Source organism: Sinohyriopsis cumingii, chromosome 5, assembly GCF_028554795.1.
Source record: "Sinohyriopsis cumingii isolate HCF-2022 chromosome 5, ASM2855479v2, whole genome shotgun sequence".
NCBI classification, from domain to species: domain Eukaryota; kingdom Metazoa; phylum Mollusca; class Bivalvia; order Unionida; family Unionidae; genus Sinohyriopsis; species Sinohyriopsis cumingii.
The window spans coordinates 42,192,879-42,216,534 of record NC_142965.1 but is presented as its reverse complement, the minus strand read 5'-3'; the positions used below and the strand labels follow the sequence as shown (position 1 = coordinate 42,216,534).

Genomic DNA, 23,656 nt, shown 5'->3' with positions numbered 1-23,656 from the left:
TTCATGCAACCCAAATATTTGAAACAAATTCTAACTAGATTTAAATTTGACTTCATTGAAAAACAGACCCAAGTAACTAAATGTGGTATGAGTGGATGCAAAACTTGTCCAAATATAATAGAAGGAAAGTGAATAAAATTAAAAAATGTTAAGCTATTTAATGTTAAACATGATATAATTGCAGTTCAAGAAATATGATTAATGCATTATTATGTGTTAAGTGTGAAGTCTTTTACATAGGTAAGACAAAAAATGAACCAAGGAAGAGAATGACAATACACAGACATCAAACAAAAAGAGAACTCAGGTTATTAAAAGTCAATAAACATATACATAACTGTTCAGGAGGAAAAGTCTTTCCCTTATATAAAATATTAACTAAATGTGAATTTTTAATTGAAGAAAACGAACTGTATTTCATACGTATTCCACATCCAGACCTTACAAACTCAAGCTAATTCTTTATAAAAATTTAAACATGATCACTGGTACATTGTATCAATACACTAATACATTTTCATATCATAATGGCTTAAAAACTTTTCAATGATTTTAATTTATATGAATCAAATTTTACATTGAATCAATGCACTGATGCACCTTCTTTGCATTTCAAACACTAGAAATTTAATTTTGTTTACAAGCATGGTATATATTTTCACAGAATCATATAAATCCCTTTATTTATTAAATACATGTACTCGGGTTTCATTTTTTGTGTACAATGATACCTGAAGGTGATTTATGTATATTGTACAATATTTTGAAGCAGTTCGGTTCATCCTGTGCCACATGCGAAGTTCTTTCGATGAGAAAAACTGATATTCATCAAGTGCACAGATAATGTAGGGCTACATCATCTGTGTAAAAATACCTCACCGCAGTACGAAATCTTTACAAAACAGAAATGTCTTTACAGTGAGCAGTCTAATTAAGGACTTGCAGATCAGCTGTATAGGTATGCGAGTTATTTATTAATTTATTATGGATATCATAGGTTATAACTATTGTACTACCACGTTTATTTTTGTAGATTTTCTATGTAACTCCTGCTTGCATAGTATAATGCAAATATTTTGTATGTAACTTAACAGGAGATCTATATTAGCAATAAAGTTGCATTAAGAAACATTTAGTACCACTGGATTCTTAACGGACATAAGTAGCTTCACTTCTGAACCTGTTTATTGCTTTGTAATGTTGCGCCAATAATGTAATTTGTATAGCTTACCGTATATAACGTCATTACGTGTTATTGTATATGTGCGTGTCATTCTTAGTATACTGTGTTAGATTTATTTTCAGCTGATCAGAGTCGACGGGGTACCAGCTGTAGAGCTGACCATAGAAGTTGACCATAGCTGCTGTAAAGCTGACCGTTTATGTAGGAACGTTGTTAATATCTTGTCAAAAGCCAACAAAATTTAAATTTAAGCAGAATGGTTGGTATGGCCTTTTTTGGAAAGAAAATAACTTTGTAGGAGATCTATTGTTGATATTATTGAACTCCTCTATTTTCAAGTCCTTTTTTCCAGGAAATATAGCTTTGAGAACAAGATTAGGGGGCATGAAATTCAAGCTATGTTTTTTAAAACTCACTATTTCTTACATATATACAATCCAAGTTACTATGACCAAACAAATTATTTTTAAATGTGAATTGTTTCCCTCACAGCAAGCAAGTAATATCTTTAAAATAAATAATGTGTAATCTAAACACTTCTTTCTATGAAACCTTTGCACTTAATGAATGGATTACAATTGTATTTTCAAGAACACATTCCTCTGCTGCCATAGACATTATAAAATAGTAGAAAATAATAGTAGTAATAGTTAGTAGTAAGTGTAACTGCAGAAGTCAAACCATTGCTCAGTTGTTTCAATTGAAAATACTTACCCTTATTCAGCTTTTCTTCTACAAATTGAAAGTAAACAAAAAGAAACAATATTGTGAATTAAAGGAACAGATGCATTAAAGTCAAAAATAAATATCATAGATTACCATACACACACTAGTGGTCAAATTTTATGAAATAAAAAAGTAGTGCTATAATTTATTGCTATAAAAATATATAGAATAGATGCTGCTTTGCTGGAGCATTCTTTCACAAGAAAGTCCATATACATTTCACTGATTCGCCTTACCAGCACGTGGATAAGCAGACAAAAGTCACATTAAGTATCTTGCAAACTGAACGCCTTATTGTACGTGGAAAGTGAGAACTAGAATTGCTAATGATTAATAATAATTACAATAATGATAGCTAGATAGATACGAGTCTATTTCGAATTATATCCACATATGTCATTTTGTTGATAGGTCTGATTAAATATAGATTTTACTCGTTAGAAAACAGTTTCATGTGATTACTTTGGTGATAGGAATTTTAAAGCTTGCTGAAGAATCTTTAATTTGATATCTTTTCTATTATTTCATTTTAAATAAAAACTAATATAAACATTTATGATTGGAAGTATTAACTAAAGATATTCAAGCAAAGAAATTCTGCTCTCAGTATAAAATATTGTATGTTAATTATGCAATGCCAACCTCGTTCTCTTGCAGCGAGTAATTGTTCGTCAACCCCGTTGTTTCCATATCCTGCTAGAGAAAATGGATTCATATTTTGTTTTCTTTGGCTCAATCAAACATTTGAATTTATGACCTGGGGACTTACACGTATCATAAGAAATTAGTAAAGTAAAAATGAGAAACTTCTGCTTGTCACATGGTGATTTTTCTTTTATTTGTAGGGAAGAGTATGTCATTTAGTTATGGCTCAAATGAATAGATTGTAAAATGATGCATCTGCAGTGTGTGGTATGTGGTATGTAAACATCTTGTACACTATGAACAGATTTGAAACTTACCTTTGCTCACCTGATCAAACAAAATAAACCATAGAGCAATACTTATTTTAAGTTTGGGTGATTATCAAGGCAATGTTATAGTCAAAAAGAGGTAAATTTAACATTTCATACATTGCTGTACATACTGTCGAAAACAGAAGTATAGAAGAAAACAATTGTTTAGTTTCTTAATCATTAGGGCTATCGGCTATGGCACCCTACCCAGCTATGTCCTATGTGTATCAGTGTATCAAGGTACAGACAATAACTATCAAAGACTGTCAATCTCAGACTATATATGAAATTATGACCACAAATAAGCAAATGAACAAGCAGTCCTTGTACCAATGAGAATGCACAAAATAAGTTTCATCAGCATTCCAAAAAAGGGAACCAGTACATGTATGATTAAGATTTCACCCATAAAAACACATTTGTTAACAATATGCATAAAAACTAATTTGATAACAATAACCATAAAAACAAATCTGTTAACAATATGCATAAAAACAAACTTGTTAACATGACCCATAAAAACAAATTTGTTAACGATATGCATGAAAACAAATTTTGTTAACAATATCCATAAAAACTAATTTGTAAACCCATAATTACTAAATTTGTTAACAATACCCACAAAAATATTTCATTTCCTTTAAATGAGATCAAACATGAAATTATGTTAGATAGAGACTGTAACTATAAATATGTGGTGCAGTACCTTTGGAAGCACACTTCTTCAAATTACGCTTACACAGGAACAGTATGATAGCGCTCACAAACGCAAGTACAGCAACAGTAATTCCAATGGTCTGCATGATAACCTGTGGCAAATTTTGCTCTTCAGGTGCACTCCTCTTCTCTGAAAAAGCATACTATCACAGTAAATCATTGTCATATTAAATTCATTGGTTGATTTTCAATATTTATCCTAAGCTCTCTGCATTTGAGATTTTTTCATTACATCACCTATTTAATGGTGTTTAATGATATATCTAGACATTAAACAAATGCAGGAATGTCTTTGTGTGTGTGTGTGTGTGTGTGTTTTTGTTTGTTTGTGTGTACTATCTACTAAAATAAACATTGACCGGCTAGGTCTATATATGTAATAAACCTAATTTGAAATGGGTGCTAATTGAATACTGAATGTTAAGAGCAAGCTCGTATATTTCTGTCTGGGAATTAGCGAATAACGAATAACGAATAAAGAATGCATTGTATACAACTGATTTATAGTTGATGCTCAAAGTGTTTTATATTTACAAGAATTATGACATTTTCTTTTGTTATAATAAGGTGATACTGGATCTCTTTATGTTGTTTGGTTAAATGAACGGTTAGTATCAAATTACATTTACTATTTTTTGTTAATAGTTTTTGACACTCATGCATATACCTAACGCACTCATTATTACAATCATACCCACATTTTAAACAAAGACTGTAACAATGCTACCAAATCTGCAGTAATTATTTAATTTAAATGACAAAGCATGCCATTTTAGTATTTTTATGGTAACCAAAAAGCCAAATTATGATTCCACTAACATTTGGGATAATACATCATTGTGAATAATTTCAACATAAATTGCAACAATGTTAATATTTCCAGTCCAGGATGTCAGGAGAAGTATCCCAGATGAAAAAAGTATCTCCATTTGTGTCTGCCAAGGCCCCTCACTATTAATGGTACCAACTGAACAACCCCAGGTGGGCGGAGCTTAAGGTGTAGGGAAGATTGTATTCAGAAATAAACAATATATAGCTGTGATTGGTACATTATGTAAGAGCTGTATTTTCTGTTAGGCTTAAAAAAAAGTTGAGCCTCTTGGCAACATGTGAGATTATGTTAATTCATATCTAGATCATATTTTGTATTCTTTTTTTTTTTTTTTAAATGTGGTATACATGGCTGAAAATGTGTCTGTTTTTGACTAGATAACTCTTACCCCTGTCTAATTCCAGTACAGTTAACTCTCTTAAATGCAGTGGAGTACCTGGTTTTGTCCTTGTCAAATTGACAATCTAATAGTGTTCTCTATGACAGTGTGTCACATACATGCTGAGGTAGGATAGAAAGTATATTTATTTCACAAAACATTAGCATTGAGGTATATAGAAAACAATTGGTACCGCAATACCATATAAGAGTAATTGTGATTGGTGGTGGTGGAATGCAACTACAGCTAATGAAAATCAAATGGCATGTGAGCCACAAACACCCACTGGATCAGGCAAGGTGTCAAGATATAGATCAAAAGCTTGGCTATTCAAATGAAAATTCCTTGTGACATGAAGCCTGTAAATATTACACGGACCAAACATTACTGTACCAACAGTGAATGCAAGTCCCAGTATTGGCCATAAAAAATATTTGCCACACGGTCTGCTGGAAGTCTCTTTTATGAAACACAGTGAGAAATACCGTATATCCTCGAGTATAAGCCCGTTCGCTTATAAGTTGATCCCAAAACTGAACAGGTATAAACACTAAAAAGTGCATGATCCGCGTATAAGCCGACTTAAAACTCCGAGGCATCTCAAGATGCACAAGGTTAAGTTCTAAATGCATTTATTTAGGCAAACTTGTATTAAAAAAATTACATGTATACTTATCTTGAGGTTGGCGGGCATGATTATTAAAAAGAAATGGTATAAACTTGTTTGAAAAGTAATTTATTTAATTTTCTGTTTTCTTGTTGTTTCTGTCTAATTTAGATTTGTGTATAATTTGATCGAACGATGACAAGAATTTAACAATCATGAGTTCCTGTAACACTACCTCTCCCTTTTGACTCGATTATTGTTTATGTATTATTGCAGTGGATATTTTATATCAGTGCATCAGTAATGAAATTTTTACTTTGCTTTGAAATTGTAAATACCTAAACTCATTAAAATGTAATCCCAGTTTTTCAACACAACAAACAAACAATACGGTTCGATTCAACGCTCACAATTAGGCTACTGAACACATTTACATAATGGCACCACTGCATGTACATTGTAGGTTTGAGTATGCGCTGAATTAAGTACATCCCTTAGAGTCGAATCATGGGCACCACTGCGCTCAAATTTCGGAAATAATCCTTTGAAAATTATGCTAATACCGTAAAAGCTGAGTTGTAAGCGACCTTACACCATACCTGTCAACTTTCATGCTGGGAGGAAAAAAAACTCCCGATTTTTGGGGTCGTTCCACACCTACCTCTCGATTTCATAATATCTTCCAATTTTTGCAGAGAACTCCTGATTATTATATTATGTCTTCGATTTTCATTTCTTCTAAACAAGAAAAATCCTACATGTTCTGTTGTATCACATATGAATTATTGTTGTGACAAAATAATTATTTTAAGATAAAGAATTCACTTCTTCACTAAATAGAATGTTATGTTTAAACATTATTCATGTAAATTACTGATTATTTTTTACTTCTACAATAATACAAAAATAAAAAAATAAACCAGAACAAAAAAATAGACCACAACAATAAAATCATCCACAATTAATTTCAATCCAAAGAATGATCACTACAAATACTGTAACTCCATATGCTATAGCTCCATTCCCATGAAAGAAACTTACATGAGTGAACAACTGGCATTTTTATACCTTATATACCAATGTTACCAGTCAAAATTCCGTCTTATCACAAGCCAGTTTCAGGGTTTTAATGATTAACTGGCCTGTACTGCTGTCACAAAACAAAAGACAAATTCGCTGACTATCAACATAGGAGACACTGAAACATCAAGCTGCTGTGTTGAAAGTTATGTTTGTTCAGCTAAAACACAGAACTAAAACTGACGTTGATCTCTATGATAATTGTAGCCTTTACTAATACCACCCTTCACGAACATGTAAATTACGATGGTTATGTGCCTTGTACAAATAACCATGTGTACTTTTTTACAAATATTACCTGAATTTGTAGGATCGCTTATATCATTGAAAATGAGTAACTCGTGAGCAAGTGATTCAACGTAAATGATACAACTATTAACTGATTTAGCCCCGATCCCATCTGTAGGCGTGATGAGGCTGTACCCTACTTCTGAGCTCTGCAGCATCAAGGTCATTTAAGATACACCAACGTGGGTGGTATTAAAAAAAAGCAGACAGATATAGCTCTAAAATGATACCAAATAATCTGGAAGTTCTAGTTGCACTACGAAATACAGAGGGAAAAACCTCATTTTTTGGACCTGGTTTTTTTTCACCCAAAATTCGCTCAAGGTTGGAATGCAATTTTGTGTCCGGATTTTAGACCTTTTGGCCTCAGATATAAGGCATACCGGTCTTAACTGCACACAGACAGGTGATTCTTTGCAAAAACTATGATAAGGTGGGCATTTGGAATAAATTGCGGTCTCCATTCGAAAATGATGGGTCCATTAAGCAAAAAAAATAAAAATAAAAAAAAATAAAAACGAACTCTAACTTTTACCCTTCTGCTCATGCACAAGCAAAATAATCAATGAAAAATGATGTTTCTAATACAACTAGGCATTAGTCTCATGGAAAATGTTGAAAGCCGATGTATTACGATGTATTCAGAAATAGCCCCCCAAATGTCTTTCCTACGCACCTTTCAGGCAAAAACGACAAAAACCTCTGGGGTTGAATGAGTTAAGGACTAGCTGAAATGTTTTCTGGAAGAATACAATTTGGTCAAAACAATGAATAAAGAAAAATCTGCATCTATGTTTGGGAATAAGTAAGGATTTAAGTGATGCTATGCATGCTTTGCACTGTGTAAGTAGTGTATATTATAATAAAGCATGGTCTCCCTGGTAAACTCAACCGGCCCATGAATTATGAAGTCTGTATTTACCTTTATTTAACTTCATGTTGTAGAAATCAGAAAATATGCACATGCAATATAATAACAAAATCAATCATAGTACTTTATAATAGTTTAATAATTGTTGGGTCATCGAAAGTTACTTTTTTTTGTTTTTACATGCCTATGTCTTAGGACACGGAAAAAAATTATTGTTTTGTGTCCCACGATTTACAGCCATTACAGTAGTCAACAAATAGACCTAAAAACTGTCAAGTTTACACATTGGCCTGCGGATAAGCCGAGCCCCCCCCCCCCCTTCATCCAGGCCTTTATTGTTTCCTAAATTATTCAGCTTATACGCGAGTATATACGGTAAATCAACGCCATTGCCCAACCACGTGATGGTTAGAGTCGCTCAAATCCCTAATCCAACCACAGGTATATGAAAAGATACAGAGTATTCAGATTAATTTAATCTGTATGAATATTCAAGTTTTCTAATAAATATTTGTACATATCTGTCGATGTTCCTATCTTTGTATATAATCAATTATTTGGTTCAGTGTGTAAGGATAATTATTTTACTTGAGAAAACTTCTAATTTTTCTTTTTGATTTTGCATTCTTCATTCATGTTTTGCGCTTCTTTTATCAAGGAATATCTAAATCCCGATGTCACCCTCCCCCCAATATTGCCAGATTACTGTAAACCTTCTCCACACTCGCTATATTCATTCAATTAGCTACAAATCCATCCATCCATATTTAGCATATTGAAAGTAAAACAAATATTCCTAATAAATTTTAGCAGGTTTATGTGCTCATAATAAAAAATATTCTGAACCATGAAACATATAAAACAAAATATTATATCTAAAGTATCAGTACCTATGTATTGTTCCTGACAAAGGGAGTTTTGTGGACCTTTATAACATTTCTGTACAGCAGTTCCATTCACGCACACTCTGAATACGCCTTCTACTTCCGTTGACTCAAACATTAGAACAGTTCCAATTGCCTGCAGACGAGACAAAGAATGGTTCTATGTGTATTAAATATACGGTTTCTAATTGCAGTCTTTCTATAATTTAACAAATATAGCAGCAAATATGGTTATCATGACTGATATTTAAAATCCATGACATTTACCATCGTTCCCGGCACACTGTTCCATTCCAAGTGTAGCGGCTGTGTACCGCAAGCCTGCATGTTTAAATCAGCCTGAAGACCAGTTCCATTCATTAATCTGTGTATTGTTGGTCTGCAACATCCTTCAAGTGGCGGTTCTGAGAATATATATATATATATATATATATATATATATATATATATATATATATATATATATATATATATATATATACACACATATACATATACACAGACACCTCATGATAAACATACAGCGAAACTAGATACCATGATACATGGTTTCTTAACATCATCAAACCAACATAAATCAGTGTGAAGTATCTAAATTTGCCACCCTGTTGTTACATGTAAATATGAATTACGTATGTGAATGATTTTCTTGCAACTTTGTACATTATCTACAATCTACCACTGACTGACTCTTGTGTGTCATAACTGTGAGAAAAGTTTGAAAAATTAGTTAAAGGGAAGTGGGCCATCATGCAAACTGAATACAAAATTAGTTTTTAAATAAGCGTTTCAGATTGCTTTTTTTAAATAAAAAAGCTGTAACTATACCTGAATGTATAATTATTGCAATAACCATCGAATAACTATTTTATATTTACAGCAAAATCTTTTGACTGCGTATTATTCACATGCTGTTAAAGCTGTACTGATTAATCGGCCATACTCATAATCTGGCTGATTATTAAAACAATTGGTATAATCGGTGCCGATGTAAACAAATTTCCAAAATATAAATTCAATCATAACATTCATCTTGAATTTTAAATCAGAATTAAATAGTTGAAATTAAGGAATAAACATTTGATTTGGGGGTTAACTGAAAGAAAATATATTCTTAAAAGTAAATACTTTTTAACACACTTGCTGTAAACTATCGCTGACTGTCTGCACACAACAAATTATCAATACCATTCATGCACTCATCCCAATCACAGCAGCCAGCCAGCCAATGAGGCCTCGTGTTGCTGAACTTCCAGCATAAACATTAGCAGATAGCTATGCAGTTGTTGTTGTTGTTGTTGTTGTTGTGGGGTTTAACGCCATTTTTCAGCACGATAGGCTATACATGGCGGCCAGTATTAATGGTGGAGGAAGAACCCGGAAAACCCCGGAAAGAACCACCGACCCACGAGAAGCTACTGGCAAGCTTTCTCACATGCCCACATTGGCTGAATCTTAGACTCGAACCACAGATAGCTAGGCAGATTAGATAGCTACTGAAATTTCCATCTACTACGAAACTGTGACTCACTATAGTTAATCTGTTCTTTAACCAGTCCTGCGATGCTGCTAATCAATGAATAGTGGTCACACGCTGAAGCAGCTGAATGCTGACATACAAATATTAAGCAGCAATGATATTGGCCTGCCAGTGCCAGCAATGTTACCCCGGATACCCAAGCTGCTTCAGCGTGTGACATGCAGTTTAGTCTGGAATTACTTAAAAGTAAATGCAGTCGACGAGTCCAAAGCAAACTGCACACTTTGCAAAGCATGCATTTCCACAGGTGGAAAGGATTCCAAAAACTATACGATATCAAATCATGTCCAGCACTTGCACTGCAAGCACATCGTCAAACACTGCCTGTTTCTGGCAGATAAAAAAGAAAAGGATGCTGCGCAGTTAACCTCAGCAGCTGCTGCAACCCCTTGTACTCTGACTATTGACGCCATTCTGGACTGGAAGCAGCCATTTGCATTTAATGACCCAAGAGCTATTAGTTGACACAAAGCTATTGCAGAGTTCATGGCAGTAGATGTGCAACCATTTTCTGTTGTTGAAGACATTGGATTTTGACGTCTGCTTGCCAAGGCAGAACCGCGCTATAAAATTCCAAGTCGGAAGTACTTTTACACATCTTTGATACCTGACATGCATAAGGCGATACAAAACAAGGTGCGTGATTTAGTTTCTGCCCAATCTGACCTTAGTTTGACATCTGATGCGTGGTCAGACCCATCTATTGGCGTAGCCTTATTGAGTCTTACAGCACACTGTCAGACGGAAGACTTTCAGCGGAAACAGAAGATTTTAGCAGCAATGCTTCTCGATGAATCACAAACAGGAGAATATTTGGCGAGCAAACTGGACAAATTATGCGAGGAATACAACATTCCAAAAACTCATATCCATGTTCTTCTGCGTGACAGAGGTGCAAACATGGTTAAAACAATGTGTCTGGCTGAAATCGATAGCATCAGCTGTTTTGCACACACACTGCAGTTTGTTGTCAGTGATGGTATTCTGTTGCAACGAGCTGCCAAAGATGTTTTGGTGATCTCGTGATCCATGGTCAACAAGTTCCTGCACTCCATCCTAGCACAACTGCAGCTCGAAGAGCAGCAGGAAAAAGTTGACATTTCCCATAAGAAATTCGTCCAGGATGTCCAGACATGCTGGAATTCTACATAAAATAGGTTGGTTTCGTTATATGAACAAAAACAAGTCTTGGGAGCTTACGCTACTCTCTATGACCTGCCTAGCCTAACAGCCCAACAGTGGTCTTCATTAACAATATTGTGAACACGTTCTGTCCATTTGCGGACATTACAAAGGAAGTAAGGGGCCCTGAGTGGCCGAGTGGTCTAAAGCGCTCACCGTTCCGGATCACTGCCATCTCACCTCTGCCTGTGTGGGTTCGAGTCCAAGGCTCGGCTAGTGTGGGTATGTGGGAAAGCCTACCAGTAGCTTCTCGTGGGTCGGTTTTTCTTCCCTGGGTTTTCCAGGGTTCTTCCTCCACCAGTTATACTGGCTGCCATGTATAGCCTATCTTGTGCTGAAAAAATGGCGTTAAACCCGACAACAACAACAACAACAAAGGAAGTAAGTGATAGCCAAACATCAGTATTCATCATTCTTCCTATGCTGAAAATGCCCCGAATGTTGCTGGCTCGTGAGCATGAAGCGAGTCAAGGTATTCAGACAATGCGCCATGATATGATAACGTCACTGAACACACGCTCTGCTGACGTTGCCAGCAATAAGAATCATGTCTTGGCCACCATCTTGGATCCACGATTGAAACATAGTTGCATCAGCTGACAAGAAGAAGGACCCCCTGACCAAAAAAGAGAAAAACTGAACCTGAAACGCTACTCGACCATCAATGTTGTGTCTCTGGGATGTGTTTTCTGTGGCCTGTGATGAACCTGTCCATACCATCAACAAAAAACCCACATGGACGATGCCATTGAGGTGATGATTGAATTGTATCTGGCCAGCCCCTTGATGCCATGAGAAGACATATAGAGCTGGTGGAACGCTCACAGATTTCAGTTCCCCATACTTGGCCAAATTAGCTAGACACTATTTGTCTGCACCAGCTTCAAGCATTCCGAGCAAGCAGCTGTTTAGTGGCATAGGCCGGATTTTTTTTGATCATCGTGGATCGTTACGAGAAGGGAGAAATGTAACTGTCGCTTAAATACAACCTACCTCAACTAGGCTTTTAATATTAACTGCAGCCAGCATACAGTGACATCTAACTTTAGTCTTAAAGCATGTGTATTATTAATTTTAACTATTATTGGGCTATCATTATTAACACTGTTTAGTCATTTATTGAAATCTAGTAATGGCGACCTGCATCACTGAATGTAAGTTAAAATAGTAGCTTAATACATTTTCATTCATTTATATCTTGAATTGGCAAACCATAAATTTTATCAGTGTTAGTTATACAGTTTTTCAAGTTTATGTTTGTGTGATTGTTGTTTTCTATAAATAGCAATGCACTTCTTATCCGGTTCCTGTTTGTTTTTGTATAGAAGTTCAAATTCACTTGCCGCATAAACAACCTTGTTATAACTCACACGGCAAAGTACCTGCTTGCATTACACTAATAGGTTTATGTTTCTGAACCAGTCATTGTTATATAACAAATAATAATGACATAATCGGTTTCATACTCTGTATCAGAAATTTTAATAATCAGCTCTACATGGTATCGACATAATTGGCAAAAAGTAACATAGGTACAGCTTTACATGCCATGCACCACTGCATTATGCACAAGAATCTATAAGTATGACATGAACTGTATTAGCCATAGTCCCTTCTGGGATACAGACTTTCTTTTATTTTACTTATTGACAATTTTCTTTAATTAACGAGACCAAGATTAAAATATTGAACTTACCGTACACAGTAAGAGTAATATTCTGCATTGGACTGGGATCTGAGCTTAATGGAAATCTTACTTCCAGAGTATATATATTATTATCTTTGGTTGTAACACTTTTCAAAAGAAGGCCATCTTCTCCAATCCGTTCAACACGGTCTTTGAATTCATCCTCAGTCACAAAACCTTGAGCTTGATTCCAATAAGCGATTCGATGAGCATTTTTACCAGTATCTCTGAACCATGTTCTTGCTCCGATTTCATATTTTTCATACTGGTATCCCCATTCAAATTTTGCACTTTCTCCTTTACAAGAAATTATTGGTTTGGAAACAGACGTCCATCTGAAATCTGCTGCACCTGCTGTGTTGTTCTGTGATCCTGATTAAAGTTGATAATATTTCTATTGAAACCAAACTATTATACATATCAAGAATCATTAATATATCTCGAATACTTTCTCATTTTACCTGCATCAACATCAATACCAATGTGTTGCTTTTTTCTTCAATAAATGTTTTAATAAAAAAAACGCGTTCGAGAATCATGGTGTTTTCTTTATCTGACACCTAACATTCATATATATTGTCAATCAACTTTTGATGTTGACAAGTGCTATAGTCATAGAGATATTAGCACCAAAGCTATTTTGACAGGAAGAAATTAGATAAAACAAAACTTAGCTGTACAACAAAAATGGCATCTTGATCTAGGAGAAAGTAGCGAACTATACTTGGCATTAATGCAATCTTAGTTTATTTATTTGGCATTTATACGTGTATATGTGTGTCTTTATATACCATACAGCTTTTACCACAAATGCCTTTGATCCGAACGATGTCCAGAAGTATAAAAAAGGCCAAGGCAATACGATGAACGTAACACGATGGATACATCTAAATGAGGTAAGTGCTCTGGGATCTGAAATATATATGACAAGTGAATATTTGATCAATTAGCATTTATGATCAGATAGGGGTTATCTTCAAACCAACAACTGCATGGGTTTATCAAAGTGTTAGTGTAAAACGTCAATATTTAATTAGTTTAATTATATCTTATTGTCATAACAGGGTACAATAGGATTGTACCTTAAGGGCCTAGCCCCAGGGATATATCACCTGTTGCCCACCCTTGTCGGCCCTGCTTGCTTGTCCTGAGTACAACTGTTGGTAATAAGTCATCACTGTACTCATTTCCACTAGCCAAAAAATTACTTGCTACTAGGGCTGTCAAAAATCACGAAAAACCAACCCGGGTACCCGTTGCGAAATTTAACGGGTACCCGTTAGCACATGAATGACATGTACAACCGTAGACCAACTAATTGTTATCCCCATTTCTTTAATATTTTATATGGCGATAGAGGCTAACCGTGTAATGCACTACTCGGTCTGATGCGTCCGCACCGATGTAGCTGCGAATGATCTGACCGCACGCTATTAATTAATAAATTTATTTAGAATGACCTTTGTACACAGATGGTAGGTATAATCCAACTTTTAATGATCACTGTGGTCAGCCGCGTTAAATCCTTTAGAACACTCACCTTTTTTTAAGTACAAGTCCTTGTTAAAACAGACCACGTTTATTCATCGGCTTTTGACCGCAGATTTGAATACCCACGCATGCGTGTAAAGCAGCTTTACCACATGTCAAGAGTAATGCGTTAAAACCATCTTTGTGTGTGTGTGTGTGTGTGTGTGTACGAAGATTTCAAGGTGTCTAGGTGATAATTGTTCATAATATAAATTGTGGGATTTCCTCGACATGTGTGTTCGGAAATCAAAGGTATCCATCTGGATTTCATTAAAAGAGCACGCAATGTACCGATCATTTAGCACCCACAATCAATAGTTATCGTCTACAAAGAGGTTTATTACCTGTAGAACAATGCTATGTTTTAACCTTGGTATATAATGCCTCGGGGATAACGGTTTGTCCTGTTGCACAATGCCAATGAATTTTATTAATCCAAACAGACTCTCTGATGTATTGTTTATTTATATTAAGCAGGGATCTGGTTTCTAATTAAAGCCATAGCTGTCACACCTGTTTGAAGTGATTGGCGAGTGTGGCGATTTTTTTTTACGGTTGCTACTGGGTGATCAGTAATTTCACCAACAATATCTTAAGTTGTCGGTAATGCTGAACTGACAATGTCACTATCAGAAATAAAATAATTAAGAAATAAGCCTCCTTACCAGACTGAACTAGATGTAACAGGTCATGTGCTGAAGCATCTTCATCGTCGTCACAGGTAATGACAACTGTTCGCTCAATAAACCCAAACACACTCATACATGTGGCAATGTGACTGAACTGCCTTCATATATATTCCAGTTAGCTTTGTTTTCCTATAAGTGACATCAGACTGCATAAATACCTCTGATAGGTTAATGGCTCTAATGTACTTTCATTTTATTAGTTTCATTTTTATGTATACAGAAAGAGCATTATAACAGATCCTTTGGAAGCTGTTCGGGGAAAACACTCATACAGAATGTGATAATGATAATATGATCGAATAGCCTCCACATGCATTCCCTCCGGTAGCTTTTCTTTTCCTTTGTATGACATCAAACTGCATAAATGCCACTGACATGTCAATAGAGCCAATTTACTTTGAAATTCGTTTTATTAGTTTCAGTTTCATGTATACATAATAGACACCAGGGACCAATATTAATGAATAATAAAAGATTGTGAGCAGATAATGAATTGAGAAGACTTCAGTGGTGTAGCAAAACTAACTTTTGGGGCCAGTTATTCCACAGGGGCTCGTTACAAAGAAAATCAAGGGATGGGGGTTCTAACCTGTAATAATATATGTTATATTATTACAGGTAGCAGCAGAGAGGGTGAACAGACCACTTAAGGGAGTGGTCACCCTTGTGTTTTACCAAAAAAAATAGTGACCACTCATAGAGGTCAATTACCACGTCTACGATTATTGTTTGTCCCAAACAGAATTGTAGACGAGCCCTCTCTGCTGCTATCAGTCTTGGGAATCATCATCTGAATCATGGGAATCTTCATCTGAATCATGGGAATTTGTTCTATGTTTCAAGTAATATTCAAGTTCTGATGGTGGTTTTTCTATTTTTGGATTTATGTTCTTTCTTTTTCTGTAATAGTTCATCAAACTTCGATATCGATCTCCACCGCAATTTTTGCAAATCTGATATAATCCTCTAACGCCGTTGTTACATCCAACACAACTTCGTGGACCAGCATGAAGGTTTTTCTTTATAAGATAATTATGTTTCTTGCAATATTCTCCACGGCACCTTTTGTTGCATTTATCTGTTGTTCCTTGACGCAGCCACGCACAGTTGTTCATTATATTAATGATATCTGTTTAATTTAATTTAATTTTATCATCACCCCTGTTACCCAAATATTTTATCAAGACCCACACAATATCTTGTTCTTGGATCATGTAGATTTATTGTTATAAATCCATGTGGAGTAGCTTGCGCTCGTGAGAAGAAATTTTTGAATTTAATTATATCCATGTCACCACCACACCAAGTTTGATGAATATTTCGCAACGTGTGTGTGTCTACGCCATTAAACACAACTAAAATGTTGCAGTTGTCTCTGATCACCTTCGGAATTTGTGTGTATCGTTGAGTAACATAGATCACGTCTGTATTTTTGTGTCTACCTCGGGAAAATATTCTGGCTGGATTTGATTGTTTATCTAGCATCACATCGTCGTATACAACTAAATTATTAATAAATCCGTCTATGGAATCTACGGATGGTGCTTCATCAATATCGGTTATAAACTCTATAACATCATTATCCTCATCCAGTAATCGTTGCGTTTTCATTGAAATCTTTAAGTACATCATAACATCGTTGATCATCAACGGATGGTGCTACTAAATATAATTTATCCCATTTCAACCATCTCATTATCAGATTAAGTAATAACTGCGTCTTACCCGATCCAGATGGTCCTATGATAATCATTCTGATGGAGTTCGGTAGCGCAGGATGGTGTTTAACTGGCTCTCGTTGCCGAGTTGCTGAGAAATCAATTATATCCATATATATTATAACATGAATTTATATTGTTTACGCTGTAGAGTTAAAACTCCAACTACTTATTTAGCTACGGTTATAACAAAAAATAAAAAAATAGCGTATGGTGGAAAATGTTCTGTATGCGGTAGAAAGAAATTTTCGTTTTTACCTAATAAGCGCGGTGGTGATATTGCTAATTTGATGTCAAAGTTTCCAGGTGCTCCATGGGCTAAATACAGCGGAGAAAAACATCTACCAGGATATAATTATTGCGGTCCTGGTACTCGACTCGATATCAGGCTCGATAATCAGGATCAACCAAAACCAGGCGAGGAACCAATAAACGCTATTGATCGAGCTTGTCATGTTCATGATGTAGCTTATAAGAGTAAAAATCTACAAGATAGGCATATTGCAGATGTAAAATTAATTCATTCATTAAATTCTATAAAAAATAAAAATATTAGAGAATCATTAGCTAATTGGTTAGTAAGATCCTCGATGAAAGGTAAATTAGCGCTTGGAGCTGGTAATTAATAATGGAATTAATTTATTATTCACCAGTTGGATACTGGAGAGGCAAAGCAGCAATTGGTAAACTCGCTGATGCAGCAGCGGTTAAACATTCTACTGCTAAAGCGTGGTTGTCCAGGCAGGCAATATGGCAAATTTATCTACCACGTCCTAAACAAATTCAGTACGCGTATTTCGATGTCAGTGTTCCTAATGAAGTTCATCAAGCTGATATTCTGTTTTTACCGCATGATACTGTGCGTGGAAAAACGTACAAGTACGCGTTAACCGTAGTTGATGTTGCAAGTAGATATAAAGAAGCAGAGCCGCTATCAGCGAAAACATCATCTGAAGTAGCCGATGCGTTTGAACGAATTTATCAACGAGGACTCGGACCACAAGGTGGTCTGCGATGGCCACAGCTACTACAGGTTGATCCTGGTAAGGAATTTCTTGGTCCAGTATCATCGCTGATGAAACGACATAATACCAAAATACGACGAGGTCATACTGCAATTCATCGTGATCAAGCAATTGTTGAGCGATTTAATCGAACACTTGCTGAGCGGTTATTTGGATATCAATACGCGAGGGAATTTATTCAGGATAAAAGATCTCGCGAATGGGTTGCAAGATTACCAAACGTGATAGCTGCATTAAATAATGAGATCACACGAACAACCAACATGAAACCCATTAATGCAATTACAAAAAAAATATACCAACACAACGAAAAGATGTTGGAAAACAAAAAATATTAGGTGATGTCACAGTCAGATATTTATATGAGCCTGGTGAACTTGAAGGTGGTAAAGCGAGAGCGACTGATCCTATTTGGAGTGTTACCACACACAAAATATCTACCGTGACAAGATCCACTGGGAGAAACGCAGGCGTTTCCAGACCTGCAATCTACAGATTAGATTCAGCTGCTCCTCAGCGTGGATTTACACGTGAACAACTACAAATAATTCCCGCGGATACACAACTACCACCGCGATCACTTAACTAGCACACAAGGCGCTAGCGCCTCTACGTCGATTACACTCAAGACAGGTTAACATGGTATTTTCTCGTGTATGACCGCGACTATTATCTTTTCTATCTACGGTAAATTGTCTTGAATCATTTCTCGAATACCGCCATAACATTATACAATTACAACTGGCGCAATGATTATTCTGCTGCTGTTTTAACTCAATAATAAATTCAACATCAAGATCAAAGTCGTGTTTATTTTTTTTGTCAGATTGTTTGTATCCGATTAATTTTTTTCTTATTATATCATCATCGATGATGTTAAATTTATCAACGATTTCAGGAATTATAATTCTATGTAATTGAGATATATTTCTGACCCTCGATACCGCCAAATAAACTAAATTTGACCACTCGATGCGATCGTCTACAATCCAGACTCGTGTATCAGAAATAGTTAATCCCTGAGACGAGTGGATTGTCATGGCGTATCCCAACACCCATGGAGATTTGTCAGCGTGTATTGCATCTTCGACCACACTGATATCAACGGCGACAATATCATTTAATACCAGATTCTGTTTCCTTGACTCTGTCAAGGGTCCTGGAATATCAACATTAATATTCTGTTTTCGTGTATCTGATGGTCTATAACACAACGGTACGGGTAATTCTGAATATTTTTCTTTATGTAGTTGAAATAACTGCTGTTGTAAAGCGTCTCTGATTATTTTTCTACTTGCTACGATCAAATCGGTGGGTCTCCATAATTTCAAAAAATCACTCATTGAGGTCTCTGAGATCACTCCACGTATTATTTCACACTGAATTTTGTTTGATTGTAATCTGATTAATTTTTTAAACTCCTTTAAATTTGCATCAAGAGCTCTATGATCATCATCTATTTCTTCGTAATAATCAACGAAATTTTTTAACCAATCATGTGGAGATGGTCCAACAAAAGGCGGCGGTTGACCATGATCGCCACACATTATTATGGCGGTATTTTTCGTCAACAACCAATCAAGAAACGTTTTTAATGTATCCAATGAGACCGTGCATATCTCATCCCAAATAATTATTTTAGGTATATATTTTTCTCCCATCCGTTCAGGAGTCCATGTATCTCCGCGCCACCGAAAGAAACTATGATACGTACACGATTGTACTTGCCGCTGTTTCATCTCACGTGCAAGTCTATGTGTGGGTGTCAGCACGATTATATCTGAATTTCTAAAAACATTAATCGTTCGAGTTGTTTTGCCGCATCCACCAGGTCCATTGAGATATACTGTCTTATATCTGGTTATTGGATCACTCAACGATGGTGCTTTCGACATTTCTGATATTTTATTACCCTCACGATAAAAATCTCTCATTGGAACATCTGCTGATTCTGTGTAATTGTGTAATAGTTCCTTTTTTATTCTCCACGAACCCCATCGTTCATCATTACTTGTAAATTTCATAACAGGTTCTAAATATTTACTTGAAATATAAAACGAATCTGTTGCGACTCTGACTGCGGTCTCAGGAAATCTATTAATCATCGATAATAAATTTATAGAAACATAAGCCAACATGGAAGATCTTAGATGAGTATATTGCGGGGAGACGTCATTTATGTAACTAACGATCGTACCCAATTTTGTTCCGTCGGATAAATAAACACCTTCTCGATTTACAAATATATTTTTCGCCGTTGTGTCAGCGATTATAAAATCGTACTCGGCATCATCTAAAATTAATCGTGCGTGATGTCTTTTATAATCATATGCACTACCTTGAGTAAATTTACCTATAATTTTTCTACCGAGATCTTTTGCGGTTTTGAGTTTATTAGGAATATCATCTTCGGAAACATCAGGATATTTTTCCTTAAACTCGCTAATAACTTCAGAATCTGACATGGGCAACCAAACTTTGGTCTGTGCATGATATGATATAATTGCCTCACTGACCACCAACGATGTCAGTATCATATAATCTAGCATATATCGCAACAAAACTATAGGTGCCCAACGTTTTTCACAAAAATGTCTACCAAACCAAACATAACAAATCTTGTGAAGATTTTCGTTAAACTCGAACGATTCAATACAGGCGAATCCAGTCAGATCAAAATCAGGTAATGGTCCATTAATTGCCACTCGCGTCATCTCGTTTGTTGGGTGACCAAATCTTTCAAAGTACACAGAACAATCTCCGTATCCCAGAAAACTTCCTGGATAACATGCAACCATATCAACCGAAATAACATCATTGTAATTGTATTTGGTATTCCATAATCCGCCATGTCCATATTCAACGCAACTTGCGCGTACGTTCTCGAGTAAATCAAATCGTGTTGGTTTCCATGAATTTCGTTCTCTGGCGAAATGAGCCGCAACAGATGGAACGGTAAAACAATTAGTTAGTAATTTGTCAGTATTTTCCGCGTGCTTGCACTGTAAAAACTTCGCGAGATTTTTCATCTCGTCATGGAGGGATTCTGTTCGATATATTTCACCGTTTGGTTTGACAAACTGATCAAATTCACCTTCTTCATTACTTTTAAATAACCATACCGATACAGGATCGGTTTTACTTATTTCGTTGATAAAATCAAACATACTATCTGTGGGGTAAAATCTAACAGTTCGATCACGTGGAAATATTGTTACTGCGTTAGTCCATGCGTGCGCGTTATGATCAATAATATTTATTGGAGCTCCTTTCGATTTATATTTCGATTGGTACAGTACTTCTCCCGTTATTGTCGCCGCAGTTATTGGAAATTTTAATATTTTTCCTAACTCAGCAACATCTTTTATTGTAGCACCGGTATCCTTAACCGAATCAGCCCACGAGTTTATTTTTTCACGCCTTAAATCAGTTAATCCATTTCCACGCATCGCGTTTGTAAAGTGTTCTATTACTCGTTCGGCTACACAATTTAACCTTGAAAATTTCATCGGCGCTAGTTTATCAACGTTGGGTTTTTTATTTATCTCATAGATTCCATAAATAACCGCTGTTACAGGATACGCTCGTTCATAATACGGTTTGTCAATACCCGTCAGTAGACCCGGACTGGAATTTTTACTTAATATGACAGTTTTATTATTGCCAAGGACAGGATCATATTTGTCACGGATGATCCAACTACCTGTTTCTGTTAATACAATAAATTTTACTCTGAAGAAATATTTTTGATTGCCCTCGTATTCAGCGATGTAGTTAATGATAGTTGCCGCTCGCTTGTCGTTCATTGTGGCGTCCGTGACTTTGTCAAGGCGTATAATCTTGAACGTTGACCATGTATGAGATGCACCATCCGTGTAAAATTCTTTCTTGGCGTCGTGAATTTTCGAGATCAAACTTTTATTTTTCGGATCAACGAAATCTCGTACTGGCAAGTCAGAAGATAATCTGTCAAGGTTGAATTTATATTTAACAGGCCTAGTTTGGGATAATCTCTCAAACTCGTTCATATAATTAAAACAAATATTTAAATAAAGAAAATTATATATATATATACAATGTCTCAATGCAGATGGTTGATGATCGGCTCAGTAAATCGATGCAACAAACCCTGCAGAAAGGAATTTTGTTGGATGCACTCACAAAACATACGACGAGGAAGTCTAGGACCAATACCATGTCTACGGTGTGGTATTGGAGTGCGAGGAAAAACAGAATTATGTGGAAAGTGCGGCGGAAAACGGTTCAGAGAACTTAAAAGATATTATGACAAAAAATATAATAGCGGTCAAAAAGCTATAAAATCCGTGGAGGATTATATATCAAGATTTCAGACAAACAATGATTTAAACGAATAATATTATTATAATGGAGCAAAATATATTTGTCCCACATCCTGTCATAACAAACTATGAATCAAATATTAATGGTATCATCAGACACTGCAAGTTGAAGAGATCAGTTGGTTATATTAATAATTTTGGTTATCTAATGTTTACTGTTGGGGGGAGAAAACATTATCTATGTCATAGATTTACGTATGAATGTCATAATGGGATGATCAATGACGGTCTTGTTATTGATCATATTGACGGGGATACTCAAAACAATAATTTATCCAATTTACAAGCTATCTCTCACAGCGAGAATAATACACGTGGTAATACTGGAAGATGTAAGACAGTTTCTAGAAGGGCGGTAATTTCCACAAACATAGAAACTGGTGAAGAAATAATATTTCGTTCAATGCATTCAGCTGCGAAATATTTTGATATTCACTCGCAATCAGTACAAAGAGTGGCAGAAAATATATATAAAACCGCCTTCTCGAAAAAATATAAACAGAAAATTACCTTTCAGTATCAATAATTATCATCACCACATTGAATTAATTTTTTTAATTTATGTCACAGTAGGTCCTCCATACACTACTGAATTTTTGATTATATAAAAGGGAGATTACTTTGTAATATATAGTTTTCTTCGTAGATTTTTGATTTTTTATGATCGTAATTAGTCAGTTTAACTAATTACATCGTAATTAATTACTCGTAGAAGTATTATTTATGGTTTTTAAATATTTCCCATCATACAACATTACGAGAAATCATGATAATGTTATTGATCCGCAAGGAAGCTGTGTAGGTACAGAACAGAAACCGTTGTCATGGTAATCGATCTGCAGGTGTGTTCATGCCACCGTTATTATTGATTCGCAGTCTGCTTAGGAAAAATGTTGTTTTATATTCAGAAACTGTTATTATTCAGAAACCGCTGTTTTATATTCAGAAACTGTTATTATTCAGAAACTGTTATTATTCAGAAACTGTTATTATTCAGAAACCGCTGTTTTATATTCAGAAACTGTTATTATTCAGAAACCGCTGTTTTAGTGTAAATATTGGTTCCTTAGCTATATAGCTAACTATATATTAACTTCCGAAACATATGTTCGTAACAAGGTTTGATAGCTCAATCAGTATGGTATTGGACTGTGACGCTCGCGGTCCAGGATCGAACTCCCATGGCTGACAATTTGTCGGTGGTGTGCGCATAATTGCGATTTTTATAATAGTGGGGGAACCGCAAACCCCCCCCCCCCAGCAAAATTCAACCACAATATTGACTTGTGGTTGATACATATTTTCGTATCACCCACTGGATTAATTATTGTGGGTGGGATTTTGCTGAGCGTATATGTTTGTACTGTCCTTAGTTAGTTATATGTTTGTGCCGTCCAATGC

The 23,656-nt window shown here is 35.5% G+C and overlaps 1 protein-coding gene across 6 annotated transcripts in view; it reads right to left on the bottom strand.

The window, feature by feature from the left end:
• The window catches only part of LOC149799026 (uncharacterized), a 35,288-nt gene that overhangs the window by 5,383 nt on the left and 6,249 nt on the right, over positions 1-23,656 (bottom strand). For 2 of the 6 annotated variants that reach the window (XM_089957975.1, XM_089957979.1), the window contains exons 1-8: positions 15,128-15,324; positions 13,738-13,844; positions 12,942-13,304; positions 8,791-8,927; positions 8,530-8,659; positions 3,572-3,712; positions 2,552-2,605; positions 1,898-1,915 (exon numbers count right to left, since the gene is read on the bottom strand). In XM_089957975.1, the coding sequence (XP_089814101.1) occupies positions 1,898-1,915; positions 2,552-2,605; positions 3,572-3,712; positions 8,530-8,659; positions 8,791-8,927; positions 12,942-13,304; positions 13,738-13,819 (925 nt within the window). In that variant the 5' untranslated portion in view covers positions 13,820-13,844; positions 15,128-15,324. Of the gene's footprint in view, positions 1-1,897; positions 1,916-2,551; positions 2,606-3,571; positions 3,713-8,529; positions 8,660-8,790; positions 8,928-12,941; positions 13,305-13,737; positions 13,845-14,472; positions 15,008-15,127; positions 15,325-23,656 lie in introns of those variants that run through there. The other 4 variants (XM_089957978.1, XM_089957980.1, XM_089957977.1 and 1 more) reach the window with 3 other exon arrangements.